The following is a 17,429-nucleotide window of genomic DNA, read 5'->3' as shown; positions in this document are numbered from 1 at the left end:
TAGAGCGGGAGGGATACATCTCTTCACTAAACACCGATCCTTCATTCCTTTTTCACTTCCTGTGTCATAGGGCGGAGTTTAACCAGCAGAGCTAGCTTGTGATTGGTCGGTTACTATTGTTATTAAATATTATTGGGTGGACAAACACGCCTTTACAGCAACGGCACTGAGAACGTAACAAAACACAAGGTCAGAATTTATACTTCTTTGTCATTTCTGAACTGTGAGAAAACGACCTATCTGTATAATGTTATCTACAGACTGTCTTGCAGCCCATTTGACATTTTCGTTAAACTGTATCAAAGATGATTTAGAAACTCTGTGATGATATATTTGCACATCTGCCAGCAGTGCATTGATAGCTGCGTAGCTATAGCTAGCTTGCTAACTGGTACATAACCAACATGTAACGAGCCTTACTGTCGTCCTACACTTACGTGTTTTGTATCGTACATCGTCAATACGGAATTAGCGTAACTTGGCGTTCAAACCGGGTTTCAATGAAAACGAAAGGGCCTACAGCTAATGGTCACCGACTGACAGATTGCTATTGGTGTTTTAAAGACAACTCGGAACCTCAGAGGTTGTTTTTTTTGCTTAGAGTTTCCCATTGGTAGATTCTGATATTTTCCAATTGAGAAACTCGGAGCTCATCTTTCAACGACGTTTTTCCAAGTCACAAATTTCACAGTTTCCGAGTTGTCTTGAACGCGGCATAACAAATGTGTCGAATTCCCCTGCTCAGATGTTGCGTGCTATGTCATAGACTGACAGATTGCTATAACATATAATGTGGTTAGCTGATACGTTAAATACATATAGATCTGGCAGGCGTCAGCAACGCCTGGGCCAATTATGTATATAAATCATTGGCCTGGGCAGAGGCACGTGGCCAATCTGTTAGCGTCAATTTCCGAGGAATTGTCTACTTTTCTTTTCAAGCTTTGATTGACATGGTCAGGGCCAAATAATATTGGAGAAAAGTTGAAAAAAACTAACCCCTTCTGACGCGAACTTTACTTTGTTCCGTGTTACGACGTATCGTTACATCGTTTATCTATGTATTTATTATTTGACAAGACATTATCAACAAATAGTGTAACGTTACATTTGATGAAATTGTGAATGTATTGACCACAAAGACAAACAATCACTTTGAGCGGTAATGAATCTCAAAAGCAGTGACAGCCTCCGTTCCTTGTCAGGGGTTCTCAAACCTTTTGGGGCCGGGGACCCCTTTTGCGATAGCAAATTCATCTGGGACCTCCATAATAAGAACACAACTTCAGTGAGATAAATGGCATACAAAGAGTTTTACTATGACTTCGTGCAGTGCATGGCCCTACGAACCAAGTATCGGGCCCTGGGAAGGAACAGTTTAAAGGCCCGGCTCTTGGCATCGGAGAGAACAGTTTTTTCAAGTTAATTTCCTGTAGTGTTGTCACGATACCAGCTATAGCACACACTATTTTACATACAGCAGGTTTTTTAAAGGACCAAAAAGTTTAGTCTACTTTGTGTTTTCCTTTTTGCCATGGAAAATCAGATATTGTAGTATCACAATACTGGTGACAACCCTAATTTCTTGTAATTCTACATATTTTGTCATGGGGGCAGAGATATGTTTTGTTGTTGCAGCTTTAAAGCTAGTATCCTGCAAATCTACATATTTTTCCATGAGGTAGAGAGAACTTTATCTAGCACCACCCCATCATCAACATATGTGAAAATGGCACATTTCTATGTTTTGTAGTCAAAAAGATGGAGCAAGATGTTTCCAATGACATCACCAACCAATTAGAAGGCAATGCCTACTCACAATTGGACAAAATCCCACGATGCACACCGATGATGTCAAAACATTTTGGGGGAATACAAGAAGTATTGAGTTCCCTGTGAGGCGCCCAGGCCCAAATTGTAGATTAATAATATTACATTGTATGGTATTACACACTCTTATTCCACAGATCCCTTGGCCAAAATATGTTTCATCTGTTGTTGTTAGTAATAGAAATAATAATAATATATTTTTTATATTTTGATCTGGTCGCAGACCCCACTGACAACCCCTGTGTAGTAGCGACCTCTGGTGGCACAATTATATACAAACGTGGCACTGTTTTGTTAATTTCACACAGGTCTGTATGAAACATTAAATTAACTCTTTATGGTGTTTTAATGTAATTGATAAATCAGGTAGAAAATGCAGTTTTGCCACTGGACAGTTCTCCCCACCTGCTCAAAGCCAAAGCTTCCCCCCAAGCACTTTTTAGACGCAGCCCCATTACTCCTGCAGGTGGCAGAGATAGATTGTGTAAAGGCTTGATTTTGTTAGAAAGGGAAGAAATTAAGCTTTCTGGTGGTATACTATATATATATATGTATATGTGTACAGTTGAAGTCGGATGTTTACATACACCTTAGCCAAATACATTTAAACTCTGTTTTTCACATTTCCTGACATTTAATCCTAGTAAGAATTCCCTGTTTTAGTTCAGTTAGGATCACCACTTTGTTTTAAGAATGTGAAATGTCAGAATAATAGTAAAGATAATTATTTATTTCAGCTTTTATTTCTTTCATCACATTCCCAGTGGGTCAGAAGTTTACATACACTCAATTAGTATTTTGTAGCATTGCCTTTAAATTGTTTAACTTGGGTCAAACATTTCGGGTAGCCTTCCACAAGCTTCCCACAATAAGTTCGGTGAATTTTGGCCCATTCCTCCTGACAGAGCTGGTGTAACTGAGTCAGGTTTGTAGGCCTCCTTGCTTGCACATGCTTTTTCAATTCTGCCCACACATTTTCTATAGGAGTGAGGTCAGGGCTTTGTGATGGCCACTCCAATACCTTGACTTTGTTATCCTTAAGCCATTTTGCCACAACTTTGGAAGTATGCTTGGGGCCATTGTCCATTTGGAAGACCCATTTGCGACCACGCTTTAACTTCCTGACTGATGTCTTGAGATGTTGCTTCAATATATCCACATAATTTTCCTTCCTCATGAGGCCATCTATTTTGAGAAGTGCACCAGTTCCTCCTGTAGCAAAGCACCCCCACAGCATGATGCTGCCACCCCCGTGCTTCACGGTTGGGATGGTGTTCTTCGGCTTGCAAGCGTTCCCCTTTTTCCTCCAAACATAACGATGGTCATTATGGCCAAACAGTTCTATTTTTGTTTCATCAGACCAGAGGGCATTTCTCCAAAAAGTACGATCTTTGTCCCCATGTGCAGTTGCAAACCGTAGTCTGGCTTTTTTATGGCGGTTTTGGAGCAGTGGCTTCTTCCTTGCTGAGCGGCCTTTCAGGTTATGTCGATATAGGACTAGTTTTACTGTGGATATAGATACTTTTGTACCCGTTTCCTCCAGCATCTTCACAAGAACGCGTCTCCTTCCTGAGCGGTATGACGGCTGCGTGGTCCCATGGTGTTTATACTTGCGTACTATTGTTTGTACAGATGAACGTGGTACTTTCAGGCGTTTGGACATTGCTCCCAAGGATGAACCAGACTCTACAGTTTTATTTTCTGAGGTCTTGGCTGATTTCTTTTAATTTTCCCATGATGTCAAGCAAAGAGGCACTGAGTTTGAAGGTAGGCCTTGAAATACATCCACAGGTACACCTCCAACTGACTCAAATGATGTCAATTAGCCTATCAGAAGTTTCTAAAGCCATGACATAATTTTCTGGAATTGTCCAAGCTGTTTAAAGGCACAGTCAACTTAGTGTATGTCAACTGCTGACCCACTGGAATTGTGATACAGTGAATTATAAGTGAAATAATCTGTCTGTAAACAATTGTTGGAAAAATTAGTTGTCATGCACAAAGTAGATGTCCTAACCGACTTGCCAAAACTATAGTTCGTTAACAAGAAATTTGTGGAGTGGTTGAAAAACTAGTTTTAATGACTCCAACCTAAGTGTATGTAAACTTCTGACTTTGAGAGAGAGAGAGAGAGAGAGATTTGCAAACATTTCTAAACTTGATGAGGATAAAAAAATATTTCTACATTATTGTGTTTTGATGTATTTCTAATACCTTTTGAAGCCTTTTTCTGGTAGATGTTTTCTAAGATCCCTTTTCTATCTGTTTGACAAGAAATCAAAGCCTTCGCTTATTGGTCATTTTAAATGGTTGAAAAAATGCATATATGCCTTACTTTCAATTTTTTTTAGACTCTTAGCTTTCATTTGACACCTAATTTGACAAGCTCCTATGAACTTCACATGTTGGTGCTCATGGGTCCTTTTACATGGAAATGACCATTACTCGACAAATGAAACCAGAGTGATTTCCTGATGTCTCATTCTTGTCTGTCTGTTTTTCTTTCATCTCCTCCTGTGTCTCATATGGTACTAATCCAGACCCATCATGCTGACTGCACAGAGGACATGTGCCGCTCTGGCTGCACGCCGACTCCTAGGAGCTCCCTGCTCCTCACACGCATACACCAACACAAACTCACAAACACACTCCCGGCAGTTTCGTACCGCAACGCCCTGTCAGGATGAAGTGGACCTGCACCCGGAGTGGGCCAGCCTGGCCAAGAAACAATTGAAAGGGAAGAACCCAGAAGACCTGATCTGGCGCACGCCGGAGGGCCTCAACATCAAACCCGTCTACACTAAAGCAGACTCTGCAATGAAGCCCGACGAGCTGCCAGGGGTCTTCCCCTACACTAGGGGGCCCTACCCCACCATGTACACGTTCAGGCCCTGGACCATCAGGCAGTACGCTGGCTTCAGCACCGTGGAGGAGAGCAACAAGTTCTACCGGGACAACATTAAAGGTACTACGCAGTACACACTGGCTGGTGTGACCAACTGGGGTTATATTATATAATATTGAAGGGAACTCAGGTCATTGGAAGATGTGCCACTTGTAAATCTTGTGATTGTGGTCTGTCTGGAAATTGACTCTGTCAGGTTTAATCAGGCAAGGGTTCTTTCTCTACTTTATAGCTTAATTAAACATCATTTAAGTACATATTGACTGAGTCACCTCTCCCATTGTAATAAGTGTAACTTCTCTCTCTCTCTCTCTCTCTCTCTCTCTCTCTCTCTCTCTCTCTCTCTCCCTCCAGCGGGTCAGCAGGGTCTCTCGGTGGCCTTCGACCTCCCGACTCACCGCGGGTATGACTCCGACAACCCCCGTGTCCACGGCGATGTCGGAATGGCAGGGGTCGCCATAGATACTGTGGAGGACACCAAGATGCTGTTCGACGGCATCCCGCTGGAGAAGATGTCGGTTTCCATGACGATGAATGGAGCAGTGATCCCGGTGCTGGCCATGTTCATTGTGACGGGGGAGGAGCAGGGGGTACCCAAGGAGAAGCTGACCGGAACCATCCAGAATGACATCCTGAAGGAGTTCATGGTGCGCAACACCTATATCTTCCCCCCGGAACCTTCCATGCACGCCATCGCTGATATCTTCGCGTACACGTCCAAGGTAAGGACCTTACAGCTACAACAGGGTAAAACAGCCTCTGTACCTAGCTGCCTTGCAAATACAGTAAAAGTCCTCTTTCTTATTTCCATGGAAGTAACATCTAACTTAAGATACAGGCACGTACCTCAAACACAGGAGGTCCATGATTGAACTCACACTGTTTCCCCATCATGATTGATTGATTATTGTTATGATTGATTGATTGGTTGACTGACTGGTTGTTTCCTCTGGTAGCACATGCCCAAGTTCAACTCCATCTCCATCAGTGGTTACCATCTCCAGGAGGCCGGGGCGGACGCCATCTTGGAGGTGGCCTACACCATCGCCAACGGCCTGGAGTATTGCCGCACTGGGCTGAAAGCTGGCCTCACTATAGATGAGTTCGCCCCCAGGTGCGCACACACACACAGAGTGAGATCATACGTGTGTGTTGTCCCAGGGACCTCATGATGCAGTGCCTCAGAGTTAGTGGCTATGAGTTGTTTCTGGAGGTGATTTTTTTTTCTAAGTGATTTCCCTGTGTCATTCCCAGTGTCTCAGAGCAGTGAATGTCCTGTCAAACAGACAGAGGTCTCCTCTCCACTAGACAGTTATTCACAGACCGTCCTCTCTGGCTCACTGCTTCATGTCAGAGGACACGCACTCTAAATGAAACTCTAAATGACTCCCTAGGGTGAATGACAGACTGTTGATTGATGTGTGGTTGTTCAAAGGAAGTCTTTTAAAGTTGCCGTGAATTGACTGTCCTTTCATTTAGCCATGCCTTTTAGCCATTCTGCGTTTAGTCCATCGTTCATTTAGTCGGTCATTCTGACATCTACAATAACGCAGGTTCCTTCAAACATCACTCTTTTTGTCAAACTATTTCTCAAGTAACCTTACTGTCAGTCACATAGACAATCACATAGGTAGGTGACTGTAGTTAGTCCATGCACACACACACACACAGCAGTGTTATTGATTGATGGGTTCCCCCTGAGCGGTAATTATATATTGCATTAGCATAGCATTAGGGTCCTGTTAGAACTGTCAAAATCAATAGACTGATAGAGCTTTCATTCAATATGATTTTCCTCAGCTGAGAGCTCTGCTGTTTCAACACTCTGCTCTACACTTTAGCTGTCTATTCATTCCTATTGGGAGTTTTAACCATACTTATTGATTTATTACATCTTTGTGTTTTGTCTGTAAACACCCTATGGGGGAAACCTGTCCTAGTAATTTCTCTGGGGCATCAATATGAATGTGTGGATAATAACAAACAGGTAACTGCCAAAATAAAGGAAACACTAGAGTACATGAGGGATACAAAGTGTATTGGAAGCAGGTGCTTCCACACAGGTGTGGTTCCTGAGTTAATTAAGTAATTAACATCCCATCGTGCTTAGGGTCATGTATAAAATGCCCAGTTGTCCATTATTTTGGCTAACATGGCTAAAAGAAAAGAGCTCTGTGACTTTGAAAGAGGGGTCTCAAAGGACCATATGGGGTTTAAAGGGTGTGTGTGTGTGTGTTTCAGTCACCAGATCTCAACCCAATTGAACACTTGTGGAAGGTTCTGGGGCACCGCCTGAGACTGTGTTTTCCATCAACAAAACACCAAATTATGGAATTTCCTGTAGAAGAAAGGTGTTGCATCCCTCCAATAGAGTTCCAGACACTTGTAGAATCTATGCCAAGGTGCATTGAAGCTGTTCTGGCTCGTGGTGGCCCAACGCTCTATTAAGACACTTTATGTTGGTGTTTCCTTTATTTTGGCAGTTACCTGTATCTCATGTCTATAGAATGGTATACTTTGAAATCTCATAGGAGAATGTGCTTTCCAACAAAAAATATGCATACTTGGAATACATAGTGTTAAGTAAAACCAAATCTTCTTAAAACATCCTTTGATACTCAGGTACTTGTATATATCACTCTATATCCCTCTCTCTCTTCTCTAGGTTGTCATTCTTCTGGGGTATCGGTATGAACTTCTACATGGAGATAGCCAAGCTGAGGGCAGGCAGAAGGCTGTGGGCCACGCTCATTAAGGAGAAGTTCCAACCCAAGCTGACCAAGTCTCTGCTCCTCAGGACCCACTGTCAGACCTCAGGCTGGTCCCTCACTGAACAGGTGGGCGGAGTCAAATAAATGACTTTATTTGATCGAGGCCAAGTTATGTAAATGGCGTGAACCTAGTCTCTTTACACCACCTGGTCTAGCCTTATCTCCACTAATAAGCACTGAACTCAGCTGTTATCTGATACTTGCTTCATCCGTCCTACACAGTCACTTTACACCAACTGGTCTAGTCTAATTCAATCTATTATGACCTTCATATGTTCTGTCTTGTGTATTCTGTTTTCTCCAGGACCCGTATAACAATGTGGTGCGTACGGTGATCGAGGCGATGGCTGCGGTGTTCGGGGGGACCCAGTCTCTACACACCAACTCTTTTGACGAGGCTTTGGGTCTACCCACGGTGAAGAGCGCCCGCATCGCACGCAACACACAGATAATCATCCAAGAGGAGTCTGGGATACCCAAGGTCGCCGACCCCTGGGGCGGGTCACACATGATGGAGGCGCTGACCGACGACGTCTACAACAATGCCCTAAAGGTGAGGGGTTAGAGGTCAAGGACAGGTTAAGGGTCAGGGGGGGGTCACACACACTTCACAGTACATTTAATGGTTGTTTGTATTGATTGTGTTCATGTTTAAATGCATTAGATGTTTATCCATTTGTTTTATCCCCTCACCTGTAGTTTATCAATGAGATCGAAGAGGTGGGAGGCATGGCCAGAGCTGTTGCTGAAGGTATTCCTAAACTACGTATCGAGGAATGTGCTGCTCGCAGACAGGCTCGCATAGACTCAGGTACTGCAGCAATACACACACGCGTACAGTGCAGGCACACGTGCACTCCCTGTCCCCCCTTCTGTTCTCTTTTCCCACCCTCCCTCCTCTTATTCCCTCATCTTTCTTACATCCTTCTCCCCTCCATCATCTCACTTCCCCTCCTAAAAAGCCCCAGGTGTAATTCAGTGGGTATGCTGGAAGCATCAGTCCTCCACTCAGGCAGAACCGACACACTCCATATTTCATAGCTGCTCTTTTAAAGAGACATGTCCTGGAAGTCTGCCGGAATTTAAGTAGCATTTACCATCTCAGCAGTCTATTTCCACAGCTCTAGTCTGGATCATACATTCATCATTGGCCTAGCGAACACTGGCCAGGGGAAAGTAACAGACATGCTGTGTGTGTCTGAGCTGGCATCTGAGCTCCGACCTCTTCATCTAAGCCTTTTGATCTGATCGAGGAACCAAGGCTGTCCTTATCAGATGCCTGCACAGGGGTCGAGTCCTGTGAACATAGTGGGGGCTCGCAGGGCCACTGGGATGTGTCGTGTGAACATGGCAGGGGTCGGCCTGGTTAGCACGCAAGGAGACCCGCCCGAACGCTACTGCTTTGATGCATGCTGAGAGAGGGGGAGAGGTAGAGGGAGGAGGGGGAGAGAGGTAGAAGAGGTGGGGCTCACTGCAGCCATTGAACACAGTAGGGATGGATGGGTTACTTTCTCTTTCCCTGATTTCGGTTCCCTATATTTTCAAAGGGGTACATGGTATTAGCTTGTTGTCGTGAATTGAATACTGTAAGCTCTCTGACAGAAAACCTAACTGCGATGTCTATTGCTTCACTGAACCAGCAGCCAACAGACTAGGAGGGGTGTGGGTGTGTGCGTGCGTATGAGCGAGTATGTGTTTTCCTCTGTCCCCTCTCTGACTGTGTCCCTCTGGTTGTGTCCCCCAGGTTCGGAGGTAATTGTTGGGGTGAATAAGTACCGTCTGGAGAAAGAGGAGTCAGTTGATGTGCTGGCTATCGACAACACCAACGTACGCAACAAGCAGATCGACAAACTCAAGAAGGTCAGTGTCACACTCACCCCAAGACTCAATGCGTAATTCAAACCCTGCAAAAAACGACCCAACCAATCCTCCAGCCCTCTTACGTTCATTTCTCCAGAGGGTAGGTTAGTAACACGTGTCCTAATATTGACCTGCAGTACTCCACCATCTTTGCCTGCTTCTTGGGCCTGGGAGGCAAAACACACACACACACACACACACACACACACACACACACACACACTGGGCCTGGCTGCACAAGTTAGGCCCTTGGGTGGATCAGTCGGAGAGGTTTGATAGTTACGGCTCCACAGTAGTAGTATGATAGTCTACATAGTCCAGACTCGAGGAAACGAGTAAGTATATCTCATATAACATAAGCCTGGTATTGTTGGCCTACAATGCCTCAATGCATCACAACTAAGGCCATTTTGTTTTCCTTGACCTCACTATTTGACGCTAATCATAGCCAAAATGTTCACGACCTCTTGGAACATAAGGAGATAGTTATATTTTTTAACTGACTCTAGATATCTCATATCAGATCACATCAGTCTGACAACCTCTGACCTATAATACTACAAATAGGTTTTCCTCGAAAAACATTTTGTCTCAAGCGAGATGTATAGATTAAAGGTTAGATAAAAGGATAGACTTTGGATTGGTTAAGTTCAACTGAAAGGTTAAAAAGCCAGCGGTTGTACAGTATACAACAAATGGTTGCCTATGATGTTGCAACGTATGCGGTTCCCCCAAAAGTGACATCTGTTTCTCTGAATTTTACATTTTAGTCATTTAGTAGACGCTCTTATCCAGAGCGACTTACAGTTAGTGAGTGCATACATTTTTCATACTGGCCCCCCGTGGGAATTGAACCCACAACCCTGGTGGTGCAAGCACCATGCTCTACCAACTGAGCTACAGAAGGCTTAAGAGCATAAGGAGGAATAAGAGCATTTTACTTAACACTAGAACCGCCATAGGCCAACAGCCACTGATGTTTGATTTTGTAAATAAATATCCTTCCCTGACTTTTCCTAAATGTTTATTTGACATTTCTCAGTTGTGAGGATTGTTTAATCACAAACCAAAAAGCATTTAAAGGCTTACCTGTTTTTTAAACAGCTATTACTAACTTAAGGGGCCAAGACAAACGTGCCGAAGGGTGTTGGTACCCAGGCGCTAGTACATGTCTCTCCTCACTGAATGAAGGACATTAATGGATGAATGGGGATATAGAAACTAGATAGAAACTGATAATTGTGCATGTGACTTCACAATTGAATTTGAATGAACTGAATGATGAAGAGGTTGATTGAATTTGAATGATCTGGGTGAAGATTTTGATAAAATTTAGAGCAATAGTGTAATGATGATGAAGAATTGTAGGCGGTCTATTGTGAAAGGCTGGAAATGGTAATCTCCCCTCGGAGAGTCAAATCAGCCATTGACTACAACATACAATGTGCGTAGTTGGTTCACAATGGCAAGCTGAACCAAACGAATGGACACACTGACAGCACTGCAAATGCTGCAAAATTTAGATGAGCTGGAGTCAGATGGAAGATCGGATATTGAGCTTGAAATCAACGTTGCTGATGAGTCTTCATCTGATCCTGATGTTGATTTCGAGCCTCCGCCTCCAATGCCGGAGCCTCACCGCAGAAAAAACAGAACTGAGATGGGGATCTCATCTGCCACGGTGAGACCGGAGTCTGGGAGGGATGGCACGGTTTGGGTAGAAAAGAGTGACGAGAGCGCAACAGGAAGGCGGCCTTCCCAGAATATACACCTCACGCAAAGAGACAAATTGCCAGTGCACTCAACAGTGTTCTTTGTTTGTGACATGCAGATGTTGCAGCACATTAGAGATTGTACTGTCGCTCATATGCACAGAAACCGTACGTGCGACATGAACTCAAAGTACTGTCTGCGGAACAGTGAGCAAACAGAGACGGAGCTGCCGCCCTCTGCGCAAAACAACATACCAGCGGAGCTGTACTCCACATCAGTGATGGAGTGGTAAAGCAACACTTGCAGTGTAATTTTGAAGGAATGCGGGGCACATCTAGCCGTTTTTATCAAGACAGTGTCGATAAAAATGTTCTAAATGTCAATAAAAAGTGAATGGAAACATAGCTAGGGTTCTCTCTAACTGTAGTTTCCCCCAAACCGACAGCTCATCTGAAAGAGAAGAGTGATATGAGATAATAACATTTTGTCCTTTCCCCTCTCGGTCAACATCCTTATGAGCACTTTCACCACACTTGGACAGAATACAGCGCCGGGAAGATGGCTGCCGTTTTACAGCCCTCTAACCAATTGTACTATTATGTGTGTTTTTCCGCGTTATTTGTAATTTATTTTGTACATAATGTTTCTGCCATCGTCTCTTATAACCAAAAAGAGCTTCTGGATATCAGGACAGCGATTACTCACCTCGCATTGGACGAAGATTTTTTCTTCAACGAGGCGGTCGCGAAGGATATCCTACAGACACCCGACAAGGCCCAGATCCCCGTCATTCGCGTGAGGAAGATACGGAGATATCGCGGACGCAGATCCGGGTGCCTTGTAAGGATCCGACGGCGAGCGAGTAAACTGCCTCTCCCATCAATCCTACTAGCCAACGTTTCAATCTTTTGAGAATAAAATGGACGAGTTAAGATTACGGTTATCCTACCAACGGGACATTAAAAACTGTAATATCTTATGTTTCACGTGAGTCGTGGCTGAACGACAACAATGATAACATTCAGCTAGCAGGCTATACGCTACATCGGCAGGACAGAACGTCTGACTCTGGTAAGACAAGGGGCGGCGGTCTGTGTATATTTGTAAACAACAGCTGGTGCACAAAATCAAATACTAAGGAAGTCTCGAGGTTTTGTTCGCCTGAGGTAGAGTATCTTATGATAAGCTGTAGACCACACTATTTACCAAGAGAGTTTTCATCTATATTTTTCATAGCTGTCTATTTACCACCACAAACCAATGCTGGCATTAAGATTGCTCTGAATGAGTTGTACAAGGCCATTAATCAACAGGAAAACGCTCATCCAGATGCAGCGCTCCTAGTGGCCGGGGACTTTAATGCAGGGAAACTTAAATCCGTTCTACCTAATTTCTACCAGCATGTTAAATGTGCAACCAGAGGGAAAAAAACTCTAGACCACCTTTACTCCACACACAGAGACGCATACAAAGCTCTCCCTCGCCCTCCATTTGGCAAATCTGACCATAACTCTATCCTCCTGATTCCTGCTTATAAGCAAAAACTGAAGCAGGAAGCACCAGTGATTCGGTTAATAAAAAAGTGGTCAGATGACGCAGATGCTAAGCTACAGGACTGTTTTGCTAGCACAGACTGGAACATGTTCCGGGATTCTTCAGACAGCATTGAGGAGTACACCACATCAGTCACTGGCTTCATCAATAAGTGCATTGATGATGTCGTCCCCCACAGTGACCGTAACGTACATACCCCAACCAGAAGCCATGGATTACAGGAAACATCCGCACTGAGCTAAAGGGTAGAGCTGCCGCTTTCAAGGAACGGGACTCTAACCCGGACGCTTATAAGAAATCCCGCTATGACCTCCGACGAACCATCAAACAGGCAAAGAGTCAATACAGGTCTAAGATTGAATCATACTACACTGGCTCTGACGCTCGTCGGATGTGGCAGGGCTTGAAAACTATTACAGACTACAAAGGGAAGCACAGCCGCGAGCTGCCCAGTGACACAAGCCTACCAGACGAGCTAAACCACTTCTATGCTCGCTTGAGGCAAGCAACACTGAAGCATGCACGAGAGCACCAGCTGTTCCGGACGACTATGTGATCACGCTCTCCGTAGCCGATGTGAGTAAGACTTTTAAGCAGGTCAACATTCACAAGGCCGCAGGGCCAGACGGATTACCAGGACGTGTACTCCGAGCATGTGCTGACCAACTGGCAAGTGTCTTCACTGACATTTTCAACATGTCCCTGACTGAGTCTGTAATACCAACATGTTTCAAGCAGACCACCATAGTCCCCGTGCCCAAGAACTCTAAGATAACCTGCCTAAATGACTACCGACCCGTAGCACTGACGTCTGTAGCCATGAAGTGCTTTGAAAGACTGGTCATGGCTCACATCAACAGCATAATCCCAGAAACCCTAGACCCACTCCAATTTGCATACCGCCCCAACAGATCCACAGATGATGCAATCTCTATCGCACTCCACACTGCCCTTTCCCACCTGGACAAGAGGAACACCTACGTGAGAATGCTATTCATTGACTACAGTTCAGCATTCAACACCATAGTGCCCTCTAAGCTCATCACTAAGCTAAGGATCCTGGGACTAAACACCTCCCTCTGCAACTGGATCCTGGACTTCCTGACGGGCCGCCCCCAGGTGGTAAGGGTAGGTAACAACACATCTGCCACACTGATCCTCAACACGGGGGGCCCCTCAGGGGTGCGTGCTCAGTCCCCTCCTGTACTCTCTGTTCACCCATGACTGCATGGCCAGGCACGACTCCAACACCATCATTAAGTTTGCCGACGACACAACAGTGGTAGGCCTGATCACCGACAACGATGAGACAGCCTATAGGGAGGAGGTCAGAGATCTGGCCGTGTGGTGCCAGGACAACAACCTCTCCCTCAACGTGACCAAGACAAAGGAGATGATTGTGGACTACAGGAAAAAAAGAGGACTGAGCACGCCCCCCATTCTCATCGACGGGGCTGTAGTGGAACAGGTTGAGAGCTTCAAGTTCCTTGGTGTCCACATCACCAACGAACTATCATGGTCCAAACACACCAAGACAGTCGTGAAGAGGGCACGACAAAGCCTATTCCCCCTCAGGAGACTAAAAAGATTTGGCATGGGTCCTCAGATCCTCAAAAAATTCTACAGCTGCACCATCGAGAGCATCCTGACTGGTTGCATCACCGCCTGGTATGGCAACTGCTTGGCCTCTGACCGCAAGGCACTACAGAGGGTAGTGCGTACGGCCCAGTACATCACTGGGGCAAAGCTCCCTGCCATTCAGGACCTCTATACCAGGCGGTGTCAGAGGAAGGCCCTCAAAATTGTCAAAGACTCCAGCCACCCTAGTCATAGACTGTTCTCTCTGCTACCGCACGGCAAGCGGTACCGGAGTGCCAAGTCTAGGTCCAAAAGACTTCTCAACAGCTTCTACCCCCAAGCCATAAGACTCCTGAATAGCTAATCATGGCTACCCGGACTATTTGCACTGCCCCCCCACCCCATCCTTTTTACGCTGCTGCTACTCTGTTAAGTATTTATGCATAGTCACTTTTAACTCTACCCACATGTACATATTACCTCAACTACCTCAACTAGCCGGTGCCCCCGCACATTGACTCTGCAACGGTACCCCCCTGTATATATAGCCTCCCTACTGTCACTTTATTTTACTGTATCTATAGCCTCCCTACTGTCACTTTATTTTACTTCTGCTCTTTTTTTCTCAACACTTTTTTTGTTGTTGTTTTATTCTTACTTTTTTTGTTTAAAATAAATGCACTGTTGGTTAAGGGCTGTAAGTAAGCATTTCACTGTAATGTCTGCACCTGTTGTATTCGGCGCATGTGACCAATAAAATTTGATTTGATTAAATTTTATTGTGAATAGAATCTCTTTCTGGGGTTTTTTGTCCATAAAATATAACATTAAGGCTGAATCATGAGACTTGAGGTCGGTAGAAAATTAAGAGTAATGGATTTCATAAAAAATGGTGTGCAACATTAACCTTACCCAACAAGACTACGCCATGAAAAAAAACCCTCCTTGCTCCTGATGCATTTATGCCCATGTTGATTATAGTAATAGCCTATTGACAGCCCTATGATCCAGGACAATTGAAACAGCCTGGATACAGATCTACTGTAGATTTAATAGTAGACCCCTATCTACAGTGGGGAAAAAAAGTATTTAGTCAGCCACCAATTGTGCAAGTTCTCCCACTTAAAAAGATGAGAGAGGCCTGTAATTTTCATCATAGGTACACGTCAACTATGACAGACGAATTGAGGGAAAAAAATCTAGAAAATCAAATTGTAGGATTTTTAATGAATTTATTTGCAAATTATGGTGGAAAAATAAGTATTTGGTCACCTACAAACAAGCAAGATTTCTGGCTCTCACAGACCTGTAACTTCTTCTTTAAGAGGCTCCTCTGTCCTCCACTCGTTACCTGTATTAATGGCACCTGTTTGAACTTGTTATCAGTATAAAAGACACCTGTCCACAACCTCAAACAGTCACACTCCAAACTCCACTATGGCCAAGACCAAACAGCTGTCAAAGGACACCAGAAACAAAATTGTAGACCTGCACCAGGCTGGGAAGACTGAATCTGCAATAGGTAAGCAGCTTGGTTTGAAGAAATCAACTGTGGGAGCAATTATTAGGAAATGGAAGACATACAAGACCACTGATAATCTCCCTCGATCTGGGGCTCCACGCAAGATCTCACCCCGTGGGGTCAAAATGAACACAAGAACGGTGAGCAAAAAATCCCAGAACCACACGGGGGACCTAGTGAATGACCTGCAGAGAGCTGGGACCAAAGTAACAAAGCCTACCATCAGTAACACACTACGCTGCCAGGGACTCAAATCCTGCAGTGCCAGACGTGTCCCCCTGCTTAAGCCAGTAGATGTCCAGGCCCATCTGAAGTTTGCTAGAGTGCATTTGGATGATCCAGAAGAGGATTGGGAGAATGTCATATGGTCAGATGAAACCAAAATATTACTTTTTGGTAAAAACTCAACTCGTCGTGTTTGGAGGACAAAGAATGCTGAGTTGCATCCAAAGAACACCATACCTACTGTGAAGCATGGGGGTGGAAACATCATGCTTTGGGGCTGTTTTTCTGCAAAGGGACCAGGACGACTGTTCCGTGTAAAGGATAGAATGAATGGGGCCATGTATCATGAGATTTTGAGTGAAAACCTCCTTCCATCAGCAAGGGCATTGAAGATGAAACGTGGCTGGGTCTTTCAGCATGACAATGATCCCAAATACACCGCCCGGGCAACGAAGGAGTGGCTTCGTAAGAAGCATTAAGGTCCTGGAATGGCCTAGCCAGTCTCCAGATCTCAACCCCATAGAAAATCTTTGGAGGGAGTTGAAAGTCCGTGTTGCCCAGCGACAGCCCCAAAACATCACTGCTCTAGAGGAGATCTGCATGGAGGAATGGGCCAAAATACCAGCAACAGTGTGTGAAAACCTTGTGAAGACTTACCGAAAACGTTTGACCTGTGTCATTGCCAACAAAGGGTATATAACAAAGTATTGAGAAACTTTTGTTATTGACCAAATACTTATTTTCCACCATAATTTGCAAATAAATTCATAAAAAATCCTACAATGTGATTTTCTGTATTTTTTTTCTCATTTTGTCTGTCATAGTTGACGTGTACCTATGATGAAAATTACAGGCCTCTCATCTTTTTAAGTGGGAGAACTTGCACAATTGGTGGCTGACTAAATACTTTTTTTCCCCACTGTATCAGCTTCAGTACGAAAGTTGGAGTTCAAGTTTAAAGCTTTATCGTCATTTTTAAGTTAAAATGGAAATGTGCCTTTGGCTTGTAAAATGTTTTGACTCAATAACCAGGTTTCCATTCAACCTTTTTTATGAGTAAAGTACATGTCGGATAAAAAAAAATATATTATGACAGGCCTGATAGAAACAGAAAAGTTCTCAGTAAACTTTCCAAATGTTGACAAAACAAAATACGCTATACAAGGTAGGATCTTTTTGTGTCTGTAAAATGTATTATGCGAGAAATGTCGGCGGAAACGCTCTTATGCGCAAATATTGATATAAAACCATCATATCGAAGTAAACTTGGGGGTCACACGATAACATATTGTGTGGTCCTCCCACTACAACTAGTCGGGAAAGCATGTAGTTTTAGGCTATAGATTAAGTAAGTTATGATGGACTTCATAGGGTGGTGAAAGTGCAAGGTGATGAGCTCAATTGATGCACCTTTCCAATAAATATAGAGGGTCTTATTCTTGTGACATGACCATCAATGCTTGGCTGCTGT

At 44.2% G+C, this 17,429-nt stretch overlaps 1 protein-coding gene across 1 annotated transcript in view; it reads left to right on the top strand.

Moving 5' to 3' along the window:
* Positions 1-104: 104 nt before the first annotated feature.
* The window catches only part of LOC121552909 (methylmalonyl-CoA mutase, mitochondrial-like), a 38,770-nt gene continuing 21,445 nt past the window's right edge, over positions 105-17,429 (top strand). The window contains exons 1-8 of the mRNA XM_041866011.2: positions 105-189; positions 4,371-4,795; positions 5,090-5,457; positions 5,692-5,849; positions 7,401-7,572; positions 7,811-8,059; positions 8,206-8,317; positions 9,251-9,366. Of these exons, the coding sequence (XP_041721945.2) occupies positions 4,378-4,795; positions 5,090-5,457; positions 5,692-5,849; positions 7,401-7,572; positions 7,811-8,059; positions 8,206-8,317; positions 9,251-9,366 (1,593 nt within the window). The 5' untranslated portion in view covers positions 105-189; positions 4,371-4,377. The remainder of the gene's footprint in view (positions 190-4,370; positions 4,796-5,089; positions 5,458-5,691; positions 5,850-7,400; positions 7,573-7,810; positions 8,060-8,205; positions 8,318-9,250; positions 9,367-17,429) is intronic.

This window comes from Coregonus clupeaformis, chromosome 36, assembly GCF_020615455.1.
Source record: "Coregonus clupeaformis isolate EN_2021a chromosome 36, ASM2061545v1, whole genome shotgun sequence".
Taxonomy (NCBI): Eukaryota; Metazoa; Chordata; class Actinopteri; order Salmoniformes; family Salmonidae; genus Coregonus; species Coregonus clupeaformis.
The sequence above is the reverse complement of the archived record's forward strand: the minus strand, read 5'-3'. Positions and strand labels throughout refer to the sequence as shown.